The 19218-nt window shown below is 39.1% G+C and overlaps 1 protein-coding gene across 3 annotated transcripts in view; it reads left to right on the top strand.

The window, feature by feature from the left end:
* SLC38A9 (solute carrier family 38 member 9) overlaps positions 1-18994 on the top strand; it is a 43828-nt gene extending 24834 nt beyond the window's left edge. For 2 of the 3 annotated variants that reach the window (XM_065045225.1, XM_065045227.1), the window contains exons 11-15: positions 887-993; positions 7181-7294; positions 8546-8694; positions 16397-16486; positions 18190-18994. In XM_065045225.1, the coding sequence (XP_064901297.1) occupies positions 887-993; positions 7181-7294; positions 8546-8694; positions 16397-16486; positions 18190-18355 (626 nt within the window). In that variant the 3' untranslated portion in view covers positions 18356-18994. The remainder of the gene's footprint in view (positions 1-886; positions 994-7180; positions 7295-8545; positions 8695-16396; positions 16487-18189) is intronic. The other variant, XM_065045226.1, reaches the window with a different exon arrangement.
* Positions 18995-19218: the final 224 nt, after the last annotated feature.

The following is a 19218-nucleotide window of genomic DNA, read 5'->3' as shown; positions in this document are numbered from 1 at the left end:
AATATGTTTGCATGGACTTCTTTGTGGTTTGATCTGTAAGGGTTTGTGAGCCTCTGATGAGTGTGATGAGTGTTTTGCTATATTGCTGGATGGTTTCCAGAAGCTGTGCTAGTTCAGCAGTCTTTAATTGCTGTTAATACTCTAAAGAGTACATATATCCTTGTACTTTACCAACAAAGAAGGTACTTTAATGATGTTACACGTTGTTGAATTCCTGGACTGGTGGCAGTGCTTCCAAAACCACAATCCAATGAATGTAATACTTTACATATTAAAGGGAGCAGATCAATGTTATTCCCATGGACACAAAAAAGTAACTAAATTGGTCATAGGTCCTGTAAAGTGCATGATAATACAGGAAGTTACTCTGCCTTTTGTATGCTTTGGTTTGTAAGCAGAACCTCGTAAACATCCAATAGATGTAATTTTTCCTCTGGTAAGATCAGTGACTTAACAACAGAAGATGCTCACAGAGCAAATGATTCCTTCCTCCCCACCCCATGTCCCTGTTCAGGGACGAATAGATATACAGCCTCACTGTATATCTGTTCCTAAATTCCTGTCTCAAAACTGGTTTTCAGTTATATGGTTAGAAGCAGAAAAGTTTCTATGTATAAATCCTAGGTTAACCTAGTAGTCTTTAATGGTTAGGATCTCTCTCAAAACTTTGCTAGGGAGACTGTTATGTAGTAACCACTGTCTTCATGCATTTTGTACTGCCTGATTAAATATCTGTGTTGACTATGGTCAAAGGTGAGACTGATTGTCTGTTTCAACATGTAGGTTCATGTTTCTCCCAGTCGACTCCACAGCATTGTGTGTCCTCTGCATTTTGGCATTGTTTGTTTCAAAGAAGTACATTATTAACACTTTTTTCCTCCCTTAGAGTTTAGAATTCTGTTCCCTCAGCTCACAGGGGTTCTGACACTTGCCTTCTTCATCCACAATTGTGTCATCACACTTCTTCAAAATAACAGAAATCAAGAAAACAATGTAAGTAATTTCGCAAGACTCTGCTGATTTGTATCTAGATTGCAAGGCGACACTGATTTTTTTTCCTGTCTGCTTCTCTTGAAATCCATCCAGGGACTGTAATAGCTTCGGAAAATGTAACTCACTCTTGTGATCTGATAAGAAACCAGTTACACATAGTTTTCACTGGCTACGGACAAGTAACAGATGCATTACAAATTTATTCAAATGAAAGCCTAGAGGAGCGTCCCAGACTTATTTGTGGCCAGGCTGGTGCTAAATGGCCAAATTATACATAAGAGACAGAAGGCTTGACAATGTTTTAAGACTCTAGAAAAACTGACACACTTTAAAATGAAAAATGCTGGACAGTATTGGGCACAGGATTGATTTTTAGCAGAGTCCTGAACAATAATGTTGGGATTTAGGTAATAGATTTTCTCAGAGTTGCTTCAGTAGTTTTGTGTCACAATTCAAGTTAAGGTTCATAGAGAAACCTGACCCTTTTTAGGAAATTCCCAAACCTGAAGCCTGGATTGGGAACCTCTGTGGTGTGTAGCCTTTGAACTGGTTCTTTGCCCTTGAAAATGTTATGTACTGCTCATCCAGATGAAACCACATTATTTCTTAATAGCTTCGCATTAGAAAATACAGAATGGAGTAAATGTGATACAGAGTTAGAGTTATGGTTTATGTTTTTACTGTAGTTATTTTTGTTATTTTTTTTCTCCCTACTTTCCAGAATTCTTGTCCAGCTTCATTAAAATCTTAGCTGTAAAGTTCACTATAATAACATACACACAAAGTTAACTATAATAACATTTTAAAGTATTAGCTGTGTGAAAAACTGGTACAGAATCATAGAATCACAGAGCGGTTGAGATTGGAAGGGAACTCTGGATGTCATCTTGTTCAAGTCTCCTGCTCAAGCAGGGCCACCACCTAGAGCCAGTTGCCCATACGACACATCAGTTAAAATACATCTGGTTTGTGTATTCAGAGGTGAAATGCAGGTTATATGCCTATGCAGTGAGTAGACCTTTTGCTTTAGTTATCTCCATAGTTACTTTTCTGTCCCTGTGAACCAAAGCCAGCTTGCAAGTGACTATCTCTGCAAAGGAGTCATGAATTCTTCTCCAGGAAAGCTTATTTGGGTTACGGGCATTTCTGAAAATAGTTTAACAATGAAAGAGGGGGTTAGTGAAGCTCTGGAGAAAGAAAACTGAGTAAGTTTCTTGTCAGTTTTCTTAATAAAATCTTACTGTGTGGAGAAGGGCAAGATTTCTCTTCAGCTATGGCTTTCAAATCACTCCAGCAATCAGCTCTGGAGGCAGAGGAGACCTGGTGCCTCCATGCCACCCACCTACAAGACTTTTCCTGTGGCTTTCTGCCGTTCATTTACATTGGAGCAAGCAATTAGCTGCAAAGGGCAGCACCTGGAATCCTTCTCCATCTCGTTTTTCCTTTGTTAAGGAGGAAGAAACTGCTGCTTGCATTTGAATCAGCTTTTCTGAATATGCTCTCTGGAAAGAAATTTGAATTTCCAAGTCAACACTAGCAAGTATCCCAAGCCCTTGACAAGACTCTCACGTTCCAGTAGAGTGTTCAAATCGCATGGAAAGAGCATTTTAAAGTGTGGCAGGAAAGGTTTGTAACAAGAAAACAAATCTGTGCATAGTTCTTCTAGGAGTTTTATTTGGCTGGACATTTTCTTCCCTGTTTGTAGCTGTAGAGGAGGCTTTCACCAACGTCTCAAAGTGCTTTGCAAATGTTAATGAACCACTGATGCTCTTGAAGAGCTAACTACTTTGTGATTATTTCACTAAGCTGCTGGACTAAGTAGTAGGTTTACATATGTATAGGGATCTCAACCTCTGTCACCTATTTATTTAAACAACAAGATACTTTCTTATATCAGTATCTTATGGGGAGTGAAATGGAGATTCAGCTGTTCTGTGGATCGACCTATTAACCTGTTACTTCCATCAGAGGTCTGCAGAAAGGCACAGAACATGGCAAGCTGGAAAAGTGCTGTTTTAGTTTTGAACAAAACTTGCTGAAACTAGCAGTCATAAGAACAACTCTTTGAGGAGGTGTAAAAAAGTAAGAGAAACAATGACATTCCTTTTATGGAGTCAGAAATCCAAAACAATAGCAGCTTCCATTCTGGTCACAGGCATGTATCACTGCCCAAAGCAAAAACACACGTGGGGGGAGGATTCCTCTGGCTGCTATTCCCGTACAGTGGTGTGGGCATGAGAAGAGCGGTGCACCACAGTGAGCCAAATGTCAGAGGTGCAGCCTGGAGAAGCCCTGTGAGCAGGGTTCGGAGTCTGGAGGAGCCCTGTGAGCAGGGTTCGGAGTCTGCCATTCAAAGCTGGGCTCCTTGTTCCCATCTCCCACTGCACTGCACAATCACCTGTTCTGGAAACTGCACAGAAATCTAATCCAGCCACAAAAAGGTGATTTGTTGGAGACTTTTGCTCAGGTTTGTTTTTTTTTTTTTTTTTATTCTTTCACATTGGTGATCTGAGCAGATGCTGCACAAGTCCAGAGCATGCTCTGCAGGCATGAATATGCTAGTGCTGTCTCCTAACAATGGTTTGTGGGACTACCTGCAGGAAAAAATGGGAGGGAAGAGATTTTTTTTTGCCCAGGTGGTAAAGGCAGAAGGCATGGAACTGTGGATGGTTCTTATTTTCTGCAATATTGAAATACTGTTTATTCCCGTTAAACAGTGAGCTTCTGTTGATGCTGCCGTACCAGTAGTTTCTCTTTCCAGCCAAAATCATGCACTTTGAAGTACTTTTTTGTCATCCTGTTAAATGTTATCACTTGTCCTTGGTGCTTGAACAGGTGAAGCTGTTTTCATATCATATCACAGAATCATGGAAGGGATGAGAATCCTGTTGAGATACAACAGAGGCAGCATCTGTCTTTTGAGAAGTGACTAATCTGAAATGAGATGATCAAACAGTACTTCTTCTAATGTGGTAATAATTACTAAGCACCGATACAGGATTCTCCATCCAAGAAGCAACTCTACAAGCTAGCTTTCTCTGTGGTACTGAGGAAAAAATAAACTCCTCCATGGCATGCAACAGGGAAATCAAGACCTAGAAGTTGTCTGCAGCTAATATTTGTTCTCCAAGTTCCACCTCAAAATCTGCCTGTTAGTTGAGGTGTACGTGACAAGGGTGTGACAGGTGACAAGCTGTGATCCTTATGGACTGTGAACTGCATGTTGACTTTTATACTTCCTTTCCACTCTTGATTCCCCCAAATAGTTCCTCCTTTCAACTATTTCTTCTACATTTGAATTTTAGATTATAAACTCTAGGTGCAAGGACTGACATATTCTTTATGCTTAGTCAGTTTCCACCACAGCAATATGCATTCTGAATATAAACATCTTAATGTAAAATTTAGACAAATGCGATTATTGCTCTGTTACTTAATCCTTTTATCTCTCTCCATGTGTCCTTCGGTTTTATCTGGAATTATGCTGTCTAAACAGTTTTTATAGTCAAGGTCTTTAGGGGGTGAACCCAGATCTGCTGAAGAGTGGCGAACAGTAATCAAAACATGTTCCTGTTATATGCACAAACACATGGTCTCGTACAAAGATAACTGTGTTATATGCAGAAGCAGATGTTTGCAAGGGAGCTGATGGCTGTTTGAGGAAAAAAAAATTACGGTTTTTGAGTTGTTCTTTTCTTGTTGCTTATGTAATTCAAAATCTCGGTATTTTTTGTATGGTGACAGCACCTGATGACAAGGGTCTGTTGCGTTACATGCTATAAAAATACATTATCAAAATTATCTCAGCACTTAGTTTCAGTACAGATTAAAGCATACACCCTCAAGAAGTGTGGGAACATGAACTGGTTAGTATAATCACAGGAAATAACACACCAGCTCTCTACCCTTGATCAAGTGTAGTCCAAAGGAAACACTAAGAATTTAGTGTAAGATTACTTACCCTCACAACTGCAAGTATTTGTCACAGCAAAAATAGTTTTACAGTTGGTTCTAGAGCTTGTATGGAGGCTGAGTGCAAATAACAACTGCAAGGTACTGTGCTGTCTTTATACATGGGGAATACAGCTAAAATACCCAATTTAAAGCAATTGAAAACAACTTTTGTCAGATGATGTACCTTAGGAAGGTTTTTGATACATTTTGAAAAATTGTATAAGTCTCTCATCAAGAGGGTCTGTGTCTCTGCACAGTCACCTTGCCCTGATAAGTCTCTGGCTTCTGCTGTTGATGGAAATTACTCATTAATACCTGTAAGAAATCCAGGTGCTCAAATTTAGTATTCCTAAAATCACTTTTTAAGATGAGCACTGGTGCTTTTGAAGATGTAGCTGTTATACAAAAAGCTTGTCACGTCACTGAGGCGAAATTCTGGGAATAATTTAGAGAGTTATTTATTTAATATATTTATTAATATATTTAAAGAATTATGCTCAGGCTCTGGTGGCAGTTGGTAGTCCTTCCTCAGCGACCAGTGCAGCGTATTGTTGTCTGGTGAGAAATATCACTGGCCTCTTGCAGGCTGCGTCAGCCTTAAAGCACCGGCAAAATGAGCAGAAGATTCCAGTTCACTCACTAAAAACTGGCTTCTTTCAGAACTTCCCTTGAAACTTGTAATCTAGCATGTTATACTTTTCTCAGGGACCACTTTGCCCTTGGAAGACCCCAGAAAGGTGGAGGATACGTTGCCTTTGCTAAGGCAATAGTGTGAAAACCTGTGGGGGAGAGATTTCAGTGCAAAGATGTGAGGAAGCTTTGCCCACACTCAGTGAGCTGGTGGGAGGCCATAATTCTGATCCTAGTCTGGAAGCCATCTAGTCCTAATGCTCCAGTGCTGAGCTGAGCTACTAAGACTTGCTTCTCAGTCACAGGAAAATAGGGTCAGGTATTGAAGCATTACTAATAATCTTTTAAGAAGCCGATTATTATTAGCAGCAGAACAAATGGTTTGCTATAAAGTAATTAATGTTTTGTAGTGTAGAATAAACTTATACAGAATATAGCTGACTAATAACTAGGAACCAATGGTCTCCCACTTTATTTCCAAACAACAAAAAAGATTGCTGTAGAAGATAACCCACTAAATACATTGCTGTGAGGTCACTCTGATATATGTGTAGATTCTGCAATTTCATTAAGTGCTTGAGCTGCTTATTTTCCAATACTAAGTGTTGCTAAAATCCTTTTAATTGTTTTTTGTGTAGTTGCCAGTCTTTTTATATATTACATGCTTTATAAATATAGACAAAATTTTCAAAAGTGAACATTAAGTTGTTTAAATCCGTAGTTAGGTATATTATATATACCTAACTATGGATTTATGACCCTAGCTTCAGCTCTTTCTCCTAAAGATCTTTGACTATTATTTAGTACACTTAGCTGGAGTGTTTATAGAAATTCAGTAATAAAGTGGATAGACAATTTTAAATGAAAGAGTCATTATAAAATGCAATGCTAAAGCTAATATATATATATATATATATACATATCTTTGTGACTACCCGCACCTTTCTGTTTTATTTGTGGTTTATTCGTATTTTTTATTTAATGGTGTATTAGCTATGTCTTCTGTTATCACACCATTCATACAGAAGTCTGATATATTAGTTTCTGGTTTGGAGCCAGTGTGTGTGGATCGTCCTTGTAGGTTTCAAAGCAGCTTCTTAAAAAATGTGCTTTACTTTATAATTGCAGTTGTGTAGGCTGATATCTTTAATTGCAAGATTTTAGTCCTGACAACATTTAGCATACGACATTGATGGGCCTTTTGACTTCAACAGCTGCCTCTGTGTCCCAAGGCTCTTAGTAGGAATAGGTGAATGTAAGAAATTAGAGGGAGTTTCTTGTTCATTTCAGTAACTAGTGTATGTTTGCATGTCCAGCAATAACATGCTACATCTGTTGGCATATTTTTCTTAGTGCCTTTCTACATGTAGATGGAGACATAATACTTATACCACCTTGAGGTATCTTCTTGCAGCGTTCCGATCTGATCAGAAAATTTGAAGTCCCCATTCAAGTAATGGAAAGTAAAAGTAAAAAAGTAAAAGTAATAGTAATAAGTATATAAGTAACATAATAAATGCAATGGAAATCTTCTAATGAGGTTTTTATTTTACCTGTTTTGGTGTGTCAGTGCTGGCCAAAATAAGATTTTATTTTTCCTCAGGTGAGAGACCTCTCTGTTGCATACTTCCTGGTGGGGTTAACCTATCTGTATGTCGGAGTGATAATTTTTGCGTCTTTTCCTTCTCCACCTCTATCCAAAGAATGTATTGAACAGGTGAGATATTTTACTGCAGTATATATTTGTCCTTGAGCTTTTAATAAATATGTATTAAAAAAAGAAGCGCTACTGCTTCTTGCCTCATGACTCGTCCTGGCAGACGCATCTGTCCTTGACTCTGATCCGTTGGCTAGTGACTTGTGGGTACTGCCACAAGCAGATGAGTAATGCTTGTGTTATCTCATTTGTATTCATGTCTGGTTGCCAGTAGTTCTGTAAAAAAAAACCCCAAACATTTAATAAATACTTGGTGAAAGTTATTAAGAAAGGACCAAAATGAACAAGTGAACAGTTGAGGCTTTGGTTTTTTTTGGCTTCTCTAATTCTGAAAAGTGTTATGTTTAGGTGTGTGTGCAGTGACCAATCCCACTTATTGGGGCTGGTTTCAGGAATTCCAGGAAAAGAAATCTAATGCAAATGGAAGCTCATTTAGATAAGAGTCTTTGCTATGGGTAGATTTGGAGTCTAACACTATGGTGAGCCTTGCCAGCAGAGTTCTTCAGATAATAGTACCACATGAAACACCCTGTGAAGGCTGTTATAAACTCTTATCTGCTTATAGGCAAGGCTGATTCCCACATGCTATATTACTTCAAAAATAGGAGTTATCAGTTGGTGATCCGTTTTATGCCAGGTGTTCCCATGTGTCTTGCATAATATTTAGCACTAAAGCAGCATTGAAAGGCTTCCTCTGACTGTAGCTTAGTTAGAACTGGTACCATTGTTTAACCACGAAATAATTTAACTATTTGAAATAACTTAATGGGGTGAAATCCACAGTTAGATAATAGACAAGTGTTTTTCTTCCCATATATTTTCTATAGTTATCCTAAATATTTCGGAAGCTATTTGTGTATTTCCATGATACTTAAGTCTTATACTACTTTTTCATGCATTCTTAATATTTAGATATGACAGGTTGTAGGAGCATATGAATCCATCTGCCTAAAAAATCAGGTGGCCCTTCCACAGCCTTGGTTATTTGTGGATGTTCAGAAAATTGGACAGTAATTCATTCTTCAATGCTAACGTGAAAGCTGAAATCAGCTTTGTAATATTCAAAAATCAGTTGCTCTTTAGTGGCAAGGCAATTGCAAAAGAGGGAGAGGGTATTTCATGTTGTGGAGTTAATCTGGCAGTGGTAGTTGTTTGGCTTTTATCCCTTTCTTTCTTGTACACAGCTATTAAAAATCAGCAGATACATGTAGTCAAGCCACCATTGATGTGTAACATTATTCCTATATTTAGAATTTTCTAGATAACTTCCCCAGTGATGACATCATGTCATTTGTTGCAAGAATATTCCTGCTGTTCCAAATGATGACTGTATACCCACTGCTGGGTTATCTGGCACGAGTTCAGCTGTTAAGACAGTTTTTTGGAAATGCTTACCCAAGGTAAGAAGTCTACTCCTTGACAAGGGCTTGGTGCGTTTTTCCTAAATGGCCTTCTGTTGTCAGAAATTTGGCTGAGGTTTTGGGGATTTCCTTTGCTGCATTAGGCTAATTTCACAGTGTTAGTGGAGTCAGGAGGCAAACAGGCACGCAAAACAAACTCTTGCCGGCAAACCAGGACTGCTACAGCTTGGCACGGTACAATGGGGGGGACTCTTTTGTTTTAGCTCTTCATTTTGTCAATGAGCAGAGGAATTTTGTCAACACAGTTCCTTTGTGTTACACATTTATATAGCAAAAGAAAAGTTGCATGGGAAAAAATTGTGTCCAGTCCAGAAATATTTTATCAAGGAGTCTTTAGGCTGTGAAGGACATACACTCTGTATATTAACCTTTCAGGGTGCTGTATGTGATTTGACAGTGCATAATTGGTAATCAACCATCTGTTTTTAAACAGAGCTAATAGCTAAGTGAGCTGTTAGCTGTGTTATCTAGGCTGTTGCTATGCTTATAAAAATAACTTTTCACATGCTAATTTCAGAGATGAGCCACACCCCTGCATTTCTGCACTGTTTGAACTCCAGGCAAGAGCTGATCCAGATTTCAATTTTAGTTTTGGGCTTTTTTAAAATAAAACATAGGCCGTTTATTTTTGGAGTACTGTCTGAATTTGTCACAGCTGAGAAGCTGGCATGTATCTCTGAGTTTCTTATTTTATATTGTGAACTACTGTTGATGGAGGAGAGCAAAAAAATATCCCAGGAAGAAACGTGTATTTCCTCTATTGGCATCAGCAGTAGCATACAGGCCTGGGAAGATGCTGTTCCAAGTTTCAGGTTTCTTCTGGGTACTAAAATAGGTATGAGAAGGTCTAGAAACTGGATGCCTAAAATTAGGCAGTGAAATAAGCGGCTGCTTTTTTTGATGCTAAATTGTACACAGTTCAAGGTTGAGGAGATTTTTAGGAACTGCTGCAAGTTACTGTTGGAAACAAGGCCATTGATTTACGTGCTAAACATGGATTTCACAGCCACGGGGAAATAGCCATGTCCTTTTTATTATATGGATGTGCCTTTTCCTATCTCCTCCCTTGAGTTACTCACTGACCAGAATGGTTTTCATTTCCCTAGTGCCCTCTGCTAGAACCTGCAGCTTCATACCAGTCCCTGTCAGGCTAATTCCAGCTTGCTGTTTTAAGCTTTCATGGTGTGACGAAGGTGATGATGCAAATATGTGCTTGGTTCTTGTCTCCAGGATGTCCTGTGGGTAGCTTCACTCACTTTTTTTTGTGTTAAGACTCCTTACAGGGAGGTATTTAAAGTTTCTGAGGAGTCAAAAATGGTTTCTAGGAAGCCACTGAAACTGCTCCAACCTAGAGTTACGAGGTAGTACACTCTGGCTGGCTGTGTCTCCCTCCCTAGTATCCAGGTATCTCAAATACAGCACAAAAATCTCTTAACCTCCAAACGCCAGCTTCTGTGCATTTACAACCAGCAAGGTCAGCTTTAGTTTTTGTATGCGATGGGACTAACTGAAGACTGGTAGGAAGCACAAGACCTGTCTTTGAGAGAATAGTAAAGATTTACTACCTGGATGTGAAATACGTCTTTTGGTGACTGGTTCTCATCAGTAGCTAAAACTAGGGAAGGTCCTTCAGTAGCATTATGTATACATCATCTTTCTAGGAAGAATTTCAGTATTCTGGGTTTTCCCTCAGAGCTGCTTTTATGGGGAAGCATTTTGCAAATATGAAAAAGTCGCTCTTACTGACATAAACTGATGTTTTGCTGCGGAGCTTGTTGATCCACCCTGAAGAACCTACCTGGAAATACAAAGTTCCATGGCTTTTGTTTAGGAAGAAGCACACTCTACTAGTAGTTACATGTATTTGTCCTCTTTTATCAAAATTGTTAATGTTCAGGGCTAAAATTCTTGGGTGGTATGACAACTGGCCTGCCAAGACTCAAGCTTTAGCACTTAGATATGTACATGAGGTTTATATTTGGAGGGGAACATTCCTGGTCACTTGACTGGAGGAATTTTATATGTCAATGACAAACCAGAAGGATTAAGCAGGAGAAAAAACAGCAGAGCAGGGAGTGGGGTTCTGTGCTGTGAGGACAGGCTGAGAGAACTGCGGTTGTTCAGCCTGGGGAAGAGAAGGCTCCAGGGAGACCTTACTGGGGTCTTTGAGTACTTAAAGGGGGCCTATAAGAAATGTGGGGACAGACTTTTTAGTAGGAAAAAGGGGTAATTGAAGACAGTAGATTCAAACTAGATATAAGGAAGAAAATTGTTTTACAATGAGGGTGGTAAGACACTGGCACAGGTTCCCCAGAGAGGTGGTAGATGCCCCATCCCTGGAGACATTCAAGGCCAGGCTGGACGGGGCTCTGAACAACCTGATCTAGTTGAAGATGTCCCTAATCAGTGCCAGGGGATTGGACTAGATGAGCTTTGAAGGTTCCTTCTAACCCAAACTATTCTATGATTCTAACAATTAACAAACAAACAAAAAACCACAAACAAAGGAAAAAAAAAAAAAAAAAACACCCACAGTTTAAAATTTTGTAATTTTTTAATTTTGTGGCTGATTCTGTATGTTTACATGATTTTTGTACCTTTTTCTATTTTCAGGTTGTGGAAGTGGGGTTTAGGTGTGTGTACTAATGGCATCTGTTTGTATAGCACATCAGGTAGTGTGCTGAGTTCATACGGATTCTTCATTTGAAGATCTTTGTTGAGCACCTAGCCTCATTTAGCCCTGTGATTCAGTGTGCTAAATCATGTGTATTTCCATAGGTGCATCTTTCCTATATCAAGATTCCTTTGCAGTGCAGCTGAGAGATGTTATAAATTTACCTTCTGGATATAATTGTCCAATTATTTCTTTAAAATAAACCCCAAACATCTCCTGCTTTAGTCCAGGTCCCCGCTGTAAATTTTCCTATCTTCATTTTTAAGTCCTGGGTTGCTCCACGTGGATGTGCTGCAAGTTTCACATGAACTGGAAGCTCCCTGATATTAAAAGCTAGGCTTCTCCATAGGAGCAGTTGTTTGCAGATGTGGTACTTGCTGCTGCTATGGATGGTGTTAAGGGATAAACAGTAAGTTATTAGATGGAGCACTTGGAATTCTGAATGGCTGCATTTTAGAACTGGCTGTTGATTGAATACCTTGATCTCACACATACGTACAGGGCTGCCAGATAATTTTATTTCCTAGCAGTGACTATTGTTCAGATCAATTCAATTTTTTGCTTTAACTCCTTTTTCTTTACTGTTTTTCTGTCACTTGATGTAAAGATGGACCAAGGTATTATCTTACTGGTTTGTAGTTCTTCTTCTCGACAGCTGGCCTAATTCAAAGCAATTTCTACCAAAAGCAGCATCCTGTTTCATATCGTGGCTTCTGCTGGTAGGCCATGGATTATAACTGGATCATAATGTGGAACCATTTACACAACTTCAGGGGAGCTTTTCTTGTCTGAAGACTGATCCCCATGTCTTCTGTCCCACACCTTTTTAGATACTTTACAGTGCTGTTTTTCTGCTAACAGTTCTTTGCTCTGCTTAGCCATGGTGTATTGTACTAATCTGTAGTCTTGTGTGATGAAGAAGCTCATCCTCTCCAAACTTAAAAGCTTGAGCAGACAATGCATAAATTTTTATTCTCCCAGGTTTCACATCAGCTGAACAGTCACAGCTCACTTGTCTGAAATACAGAGGAAACAAGTATTATCCTCTGTTCTCCAGCAGTCGGGGGGGAGCAAAAGCCCTCCTGCCTCTAATGTACCAGTATCAGTCACCTGTGTCTCTGCCCATCTTAAAAACTAATAGGTGTGTGGATGTTCTGGGCACAGTAGCCTTCTGACAGGCATCATCACAAAGCCTTCAGCCTTTCTGTGCTTCCTACGAAAGTTTTTGAGACAAGGCATCCTAATTCCTTTTTTCATTTTGCAAAATGTATGTTAGCATACAGACTGCAACATAGAAAGCGGTGTACTGGCACAAAACCCAAGGAATTGTTAGTGTTCTTCTTCTCTCTTTGCTCTTGTAAGGAAAGGCCAAAATGTCATGCACTGGGAAATTACTTTATTTTCTGAAGTGAGATGCATTTGCAGTCCCATCATTTATCAGGTTGCTTAGGACCAGAGGCATGTGCTTTATCTGCTGTTTCTTATGTGGCTCTGGATCTTCTTAGATATACACAAAGCTATTTCTTTATTATTGTTATTGGTTCTTGGCTGCAGTGATATTTGTGACAGAAAATTCCCTTGATTAATTATATGCTGCATATAAAATGCTTTGTACAGTCATCTGATCAGTTTTTAAAACTTTTTAATGTCTTTCATTAAATAAGCTGATGGACAGAAATCACTTGGCTTCCCTTGAAGATTGTCCTCCCTCTACTCCATGGCAGCCCAGCAGTCCTGCCAGTTCTCCCACAGATGTGTGTCTTCTGATACAATAAAGTACAATTCTGCTGTTTGCATGCGTGCTCTTCACTTAGCTTCTATCTTGCTTCTTAACTGCTGCAATTCATAGTTACTTGAGTGAGATTTGCAGGAAGAAAATGCATTTTTAGATGCAGTAACCTTTCAAAAATTCGTAGATGATTCTGTTTTGGTTTTTTCCTTGCTTCCCTGTTTGTCGTATTGTGTGTTCTCACCCTGCGACTCTGTGCTGAGTCCCGCATTTGTAATTTCCTTGCACCTGAGCTGAAGGGATTTAAAATAAGCTATTTCTTTAAATAACGCCTACCCTAGGGTTTGGTTTCACAATTTTTGATATGATTCTTCCTTTGAGGATGCTGAAGTTAATTAAATATAAGTCGTCACTGTCGTTCAGTGGCTTAGCTGTAACTACCACTTCCTCAGGAGAGAACTTGATAGAGCAAGCCCTCCAATGATTTTCTGGGGTACCAGGTTGTTTCTGGACTCTGTCAATCTGAAGGTTAACCTTGCAATGGGGAAAAAAGCAGGATTTAGGGCAAAGCTTGATTTTTCTTTTTTTCCCCTGCTCTCTACTATGGTTTTCAGTGCCACGTGCCGCACTGGGCTTGCTGTGTGTCTGCCTGGGTTGTGAATTGCAGCCTCTTTGGGGCGGTCCAGCTGTGCCGCAGAGCTGCAGCCGCGCTGCGCTGCCCAGGCACGCAGTCCAGCGCTGGCGTGGGACACCCAGCTCTGCTGCCACTGACAGGGCAGAGGTGTGCTGCTCAGAAAACAGCCGTGTGCCCGCAGGGTGGCTCGGTGAAAGGGGCCAAACCTCATCTCAACATCATCAACCTCCCCTAGTTGTAATAAGCAGAGGTCTTAGGGTTATGCCCCCCCCCCCCCCCAATAGTACTGTTTTTCTGACTGCCCTTTTGCAATGCGTGGTGACCATTAATTGTACCATAAGCTAGTGCTGGGCTAAATCTGAACAATTCAGAACTTGTTCAAAATGTCGTGGGCTATGAGAAATGCTTGTCCCTTTTGGACAGTGCCTGCACGAAACATAGTCTTACAAGAAATGCTATCCTAAATAATACAGCTACTAGATGTCGGATTCTTCTTTATTCAGAAAGATAGGGTTTCTTTCTAAATGACAATGCCTTTCTCTCAATGAAGAATGAGGCTTTCTCCTGAGATGAACTTTGAATATCTGCATAGGTGAAAGAAAGGTTTTGCAGGTTAAACACCTGTTGGCCAATACCATGGTTACCGCTTGGGCTGTTTCAAAAAGGTAGAAAAAGGAGCAAAAATGTCCCAGGGGAGAGATACAGTGTAACCTTTTGCCCTGAAACAGATGGATTTAAATCCTTTCAGACTTTTAAATTTTGGTATTGTTCTTGAGGATCCTGCTTAATTGTAACAATTAAAACTGTAAAGCACTGCTCTGCAAGTACTGAATTGTTTGGGAGGCTCCAGCATTTTGAGACCATTGTTTTCAATTGAGCCAAAACGCATTCCCTCCCCCAGCCCAATTATTCTTTCCCAGATCAAGAAGCTGAAAAATGCTTCATTTCACACCAGACACACACATGCACCACTTTGCTTTTGAAGCTATAAGAAGCCAGAATTATTTTTTTAAAAAGCAACGACTTTGAACTACAAAGTCACTGCTTCTGTATTAAAGCATGTCAGAATGAAGTACTGGAGAATTTTTCAGATATTCTGAACTGTCACAAATTTGCAAAAAGAAGTGCGGTCATTTTCTGTGTTCATAAGCTTTTGGCCTCAATTGTGCCGACAGGATTTGCAATCTGCCGTATGTGCGGGAAGAGAGGAAGTAATTTTTAATGGCAAGTGCTTTTTTTTGTGAACCATGTAGTTAATTGGCTTTCTTTAGCAATATTAGTGAAGTGGCAAATGTTTGGTCCTACTTTTCATAGTAGGTCTGATTCTTGGGATTTTATTTTTTTATTCTTGGGGTTTTACTAGGTTTATATCCAATTATATTTTCGTCAAAAGTTTCAGCTGCTGTGTTCCCACTGTGTTCAGTCTCTGAGGTGCACCTCTTGTACCACTGTTAAAATGTCATCTACAAAACTGAAGATATTATTTCTGTCTTTTTCAAATCAGTTTTTAAGAGCAAGCGTTAGAAATAGTTCATATCTTAAATGACTCCTGTGTGTTTAAATTACCTCGATTTCCCTAAGCTTTAATGAGACTGCATCACTAATCTTTCTTCCTAACCTGGAAGCTGGCAACCAACCTTTCAGCCATGGAAGTGGTCACTTTTAAAAAGCTTGTTAGTTAGTGACTTCCTCCATAATACAGATACTTTCTACAGTTAGGAAAAAATCAGCATTGATTTACAGATTTTGTTTATTTTAAGAAATCAAATCCTCCAGGAGAATAAACAAAACCTGTAGGTGTGTTTATAATTCCTCTGTGTGAATTCTTATTTCCCTTCATAGAAACAGCTGTGTGACCAAAATATCACTGTTTTTATTGTATTTCCTGACTTCACCTTTTGTTAACATATGCCAACATTTCAAAATCTCCGAAGTAAACTAGTACGCTCCTCAGTCTCAGCTCTGTGTATAACTACACTGACTTTGTCTGATGCATTAAAAGCTTCTTTTGCACAACAGAAAATCTCGACTTTTCGTGCTTAATGCAAAAAGGAAAGTAACAGGAAATTATTTCTAAAACCAAATTTAAAAAGAAGTTCCAGACTGAATATTACACGGGTCATGTGTTAAATGACATCCAGCATTTTAAATGTTTGTCCTCTATCAAAATGCATTAGAGTTCAAGTTTTAAGGTGTTATTTCCACCCTAGTATTCTGTGTAATGTTTTCCACTCACACCTTTTCCTTTCTTGTGGTTTCCACTAGTTCACTTTGAGCAATTCAGATCAAGTTCATTCTTTCTTGTGGGAATTAAGTTATACAGTATTGTTTCTTTGGTATTTTAATATCCATCTGAAATCCTTGTGCTGAGTACCATGTGTGGTGTTTTTCAGAAGAGCTGCCAAATTACACATGCTTACTCCTTAAGAATATTTTGAGTCAAAACACTAGATATTTAGAGTTTGGCACTCTGAACATTCAGTAGATATTATGTTTCCTGAGAAATTAATTACCTTAATAGAGTGAGTTGTGCGAATGGAAATACCATGCACGTACAAGGTAAATGGTAGTGTAAATGAAGGATAATGGTATTTTTTAATAAATACAGCAGATATTTTAGCATTCTTTCCTCACTTTCCTGTAGCGTCTTCCATGTGCTCACCCTGAATGTAGCAATTGTGGGAGCTGGAGTAGCAATGGCAAGATATTATCCGAATATAGGAGGCATCATAAGGTGAGTGCTGCTTGCACGGTGAACTTGCCAGTGGTGTTGCTGCATGTTTGCGTCTTGAACAGGAACAGTATAAGTGCAGGTAAATGTATCTTTGTATTTTGTGAGGCTTACACGTTTTAAAGATGTAAATAATGAACTAGAAGTACAGTCAACCAGCCCTTTTAAAGTTCTGACAGGCAGCTATCTGTAATTGTGCCTCCGTATCTGAGGTGACTGGTATGAATCCCCAAGTTTCATTGGAGCTGTCGCTGAGGACCTTGCAGCTATGTGCATGAAAGAATACGGTGTCACTAGAAAAGTTGCTTGTTTATTGTATCGCTTCTCTCATGGTTTTGTTTTATGTTAAGGCCATTTTAAGCTATTTTGAAAGTCCTTAATAAAAATCCAAGAAAGTAAGTAACTTCAAAGGGAAAACTGACAAAAAAGTTATACTTTTAAATGTTATCTTAAATTTACCATGTAAAAGAAACACCTAGGATTTCTGTGATTGAGAAAGATCAATCTTATGAATTTTATTTTCTACATTTGACACCACTGTATTTGTAATCAGTGTCATTCATTCCTGGTTTGCATCTTTCCTGCAACAACCAGGAGAGGGAGGTGTTTAAAAATATAGAAATCTCCAATTATAAAACCAGAATGACAGGCTTGGGTCTGACCAGTGTAGCAAAATAACTTACTTTTGCTCAGTGGTTGATCTTTGAGGTTTTTTTTCCATTTCCTTTCTTTTGTACCTCTCCTTTTAGTGAATTTTTTTATATTCCAGCAGCCGAGATGGTCTGGTAATTAATTCTAAATAAATGTAATGCAATACATTTATCTGTTTGCAAACTGATCCTGACCTCTGTTAATGTGTTCATACTGTACATAGTAACCAGACATTTTAAACAGTGAATTTCCAGCTGATAAATGGTCTATATACAGTCTAACTTCAGTAGTTGCTGGTTTTGTGTTGCAAAGAGTTACTCTGTATTATGATATTTCCTCTGTCTAAAAGGAATGTTCAAATATTTGAAATAAAATGTGTTGTTAGTTAATAATGCACATTTGGCTGCAGTATAGCTTAGTAGGTGGAAACTCACAGTAAGGGAAAAATAATGAGAAGGTTTTGGTAAGCAAGGGAGTGGTTAGAAAAAGAACAGTTAAGTATTTCACTTGCTGTGGTTGATCATGTTACCAGGAGGGCATGTTGATCTTTTCAGAGAATGGTTTGCCAGGATCTCATAAAATAAAAATAAAAATTGCAGATTTAGGAGCATTTCTTTGCTTACATGCTTTAACATGTGTCCTCAGATGGCTGGGCTGTGATGAGATTTGCAGTTCTGACAGTAAAGGATGCCTAACGAAGGATGAACTGTCCAATCTTTTTCTGTTGCATGTTGACAAATTGCCCCCAAAAAAGAAGAAACAGGCTGAGACAGGGAGTCCATCCCCAGGAGCATCTGGGAATGCGACTGAAACCTCAGAGGCACGTCAGAGTGCAGCGGGCTGAGCAACACAGAGGGGGATAATTAAATGCCAGTGAAGGAGGTGAAGGATAGTAAGGGACAGAAACTGATGTTCAGAGAGTGCATATAGTCATTGTTCGGCCAGACTATTCATTGGTTTGAGTGGGGAAGATGACAACAAGAATTAAGAGTCTAAACAAAGCATTCTTTTTCTAATTTTCTTTTCTTCTTCCCCTCTCCCCCCGCTTTCCTCAGATACTCTGGAGCAACGTGTGGTCTGGCCTTTGTATTCGTGTATCCATCCCTCATCTACGTGATCTCTCTGCATCGTGCTGGGCAGCTGACGTGGCCAGCATTGATCACTCACATCTTTATAATCCTCCTTGGACTGGCTAATCTGATTGCACAATTCCTATTGTGAAAACTCCCCTTCTCCCTGTGGCTGTCACAAGTGGTACTGTGATATTTGGCAATCGCCTTGAGCAACACTGTCACGCATGAGAACGAGCAGCCCTCGATATGATCTTCTTGAGAAAAGCTGCACCTTTGAAACAAATTCAACACGCATCTTTCAGGCACTTGACGGGAAACATGTCTTGCTCCTCTAAAAACAGAATTTTATGAGAAGTGAAGTGGTTCAGATTTCATTGAGGTAATTCTCCTGTTCTTATTGAACATACATCAAAGATTAGTGAAGCTCAAATATTTTAATTTTTTACAGCACACTTCTCAAAACACACAGCTTTCAGTCTCAGGCCATAGAACTCCTCTTTCCTTCAAAGGAACTGTCCTTACGTTTACTAACAAACATGCTTTCACAGTGTTGTTCAATGACTGTTCGAAATGCTCTTTTGTTGCAGTTATTTTCCTGTTTTGTTTGGAAAATGAAGAAATTATTGGCTTTCCTGGGGATTTTTTTTTTAGGTTAATTTATAGTCGTTTGGGTCAAAATGCACTCTTAATTTTGAATATGCTATTAAATTGTTTTGGCACGATTTTTCCTCTAGGAAATTCCAACTAAGAGAAACAATAAACCCATGTCTCAGTGCTTTGTTCAGAACCAATATGTATCCTAGTTATTTGTGATCATACAATGAAAAAAGTTAGGAGGATAAAAAAAAATTAGAACGAGACAATTAAAATTAGAATTCCAGGCTTGACCTCACTTCAACTCTGTTAACTGGGCTTTATGTGCTGTGAAGTTGTCTTGTCATGTGTTACATGTGGTTTTACAGATCCATGTTGGACACAATGCTCATCACGGGCTTGCTCTCTGCACTGCAG

Source organism: Columba livia, chromosome Z (genome assembly GCF_036013475.1).
Source record: "Columba livia isolate bColLiv1 breed racing homer chromosome Z, bColLiv1.pat.W.v2, whole genome shotgun sequence".
Taxonomy (NCBI): domain Eukaryota; kingdom Metazoa; phylum Chordata; class Aves; order Columbiformes; family Columbidae; genus Columba; species Columba livia.
The sequence above is the reverse complement of the archived record's forward strand: the minus strand, read 5'-3'. Positions and strand labels throughout refer to the sequence as shown.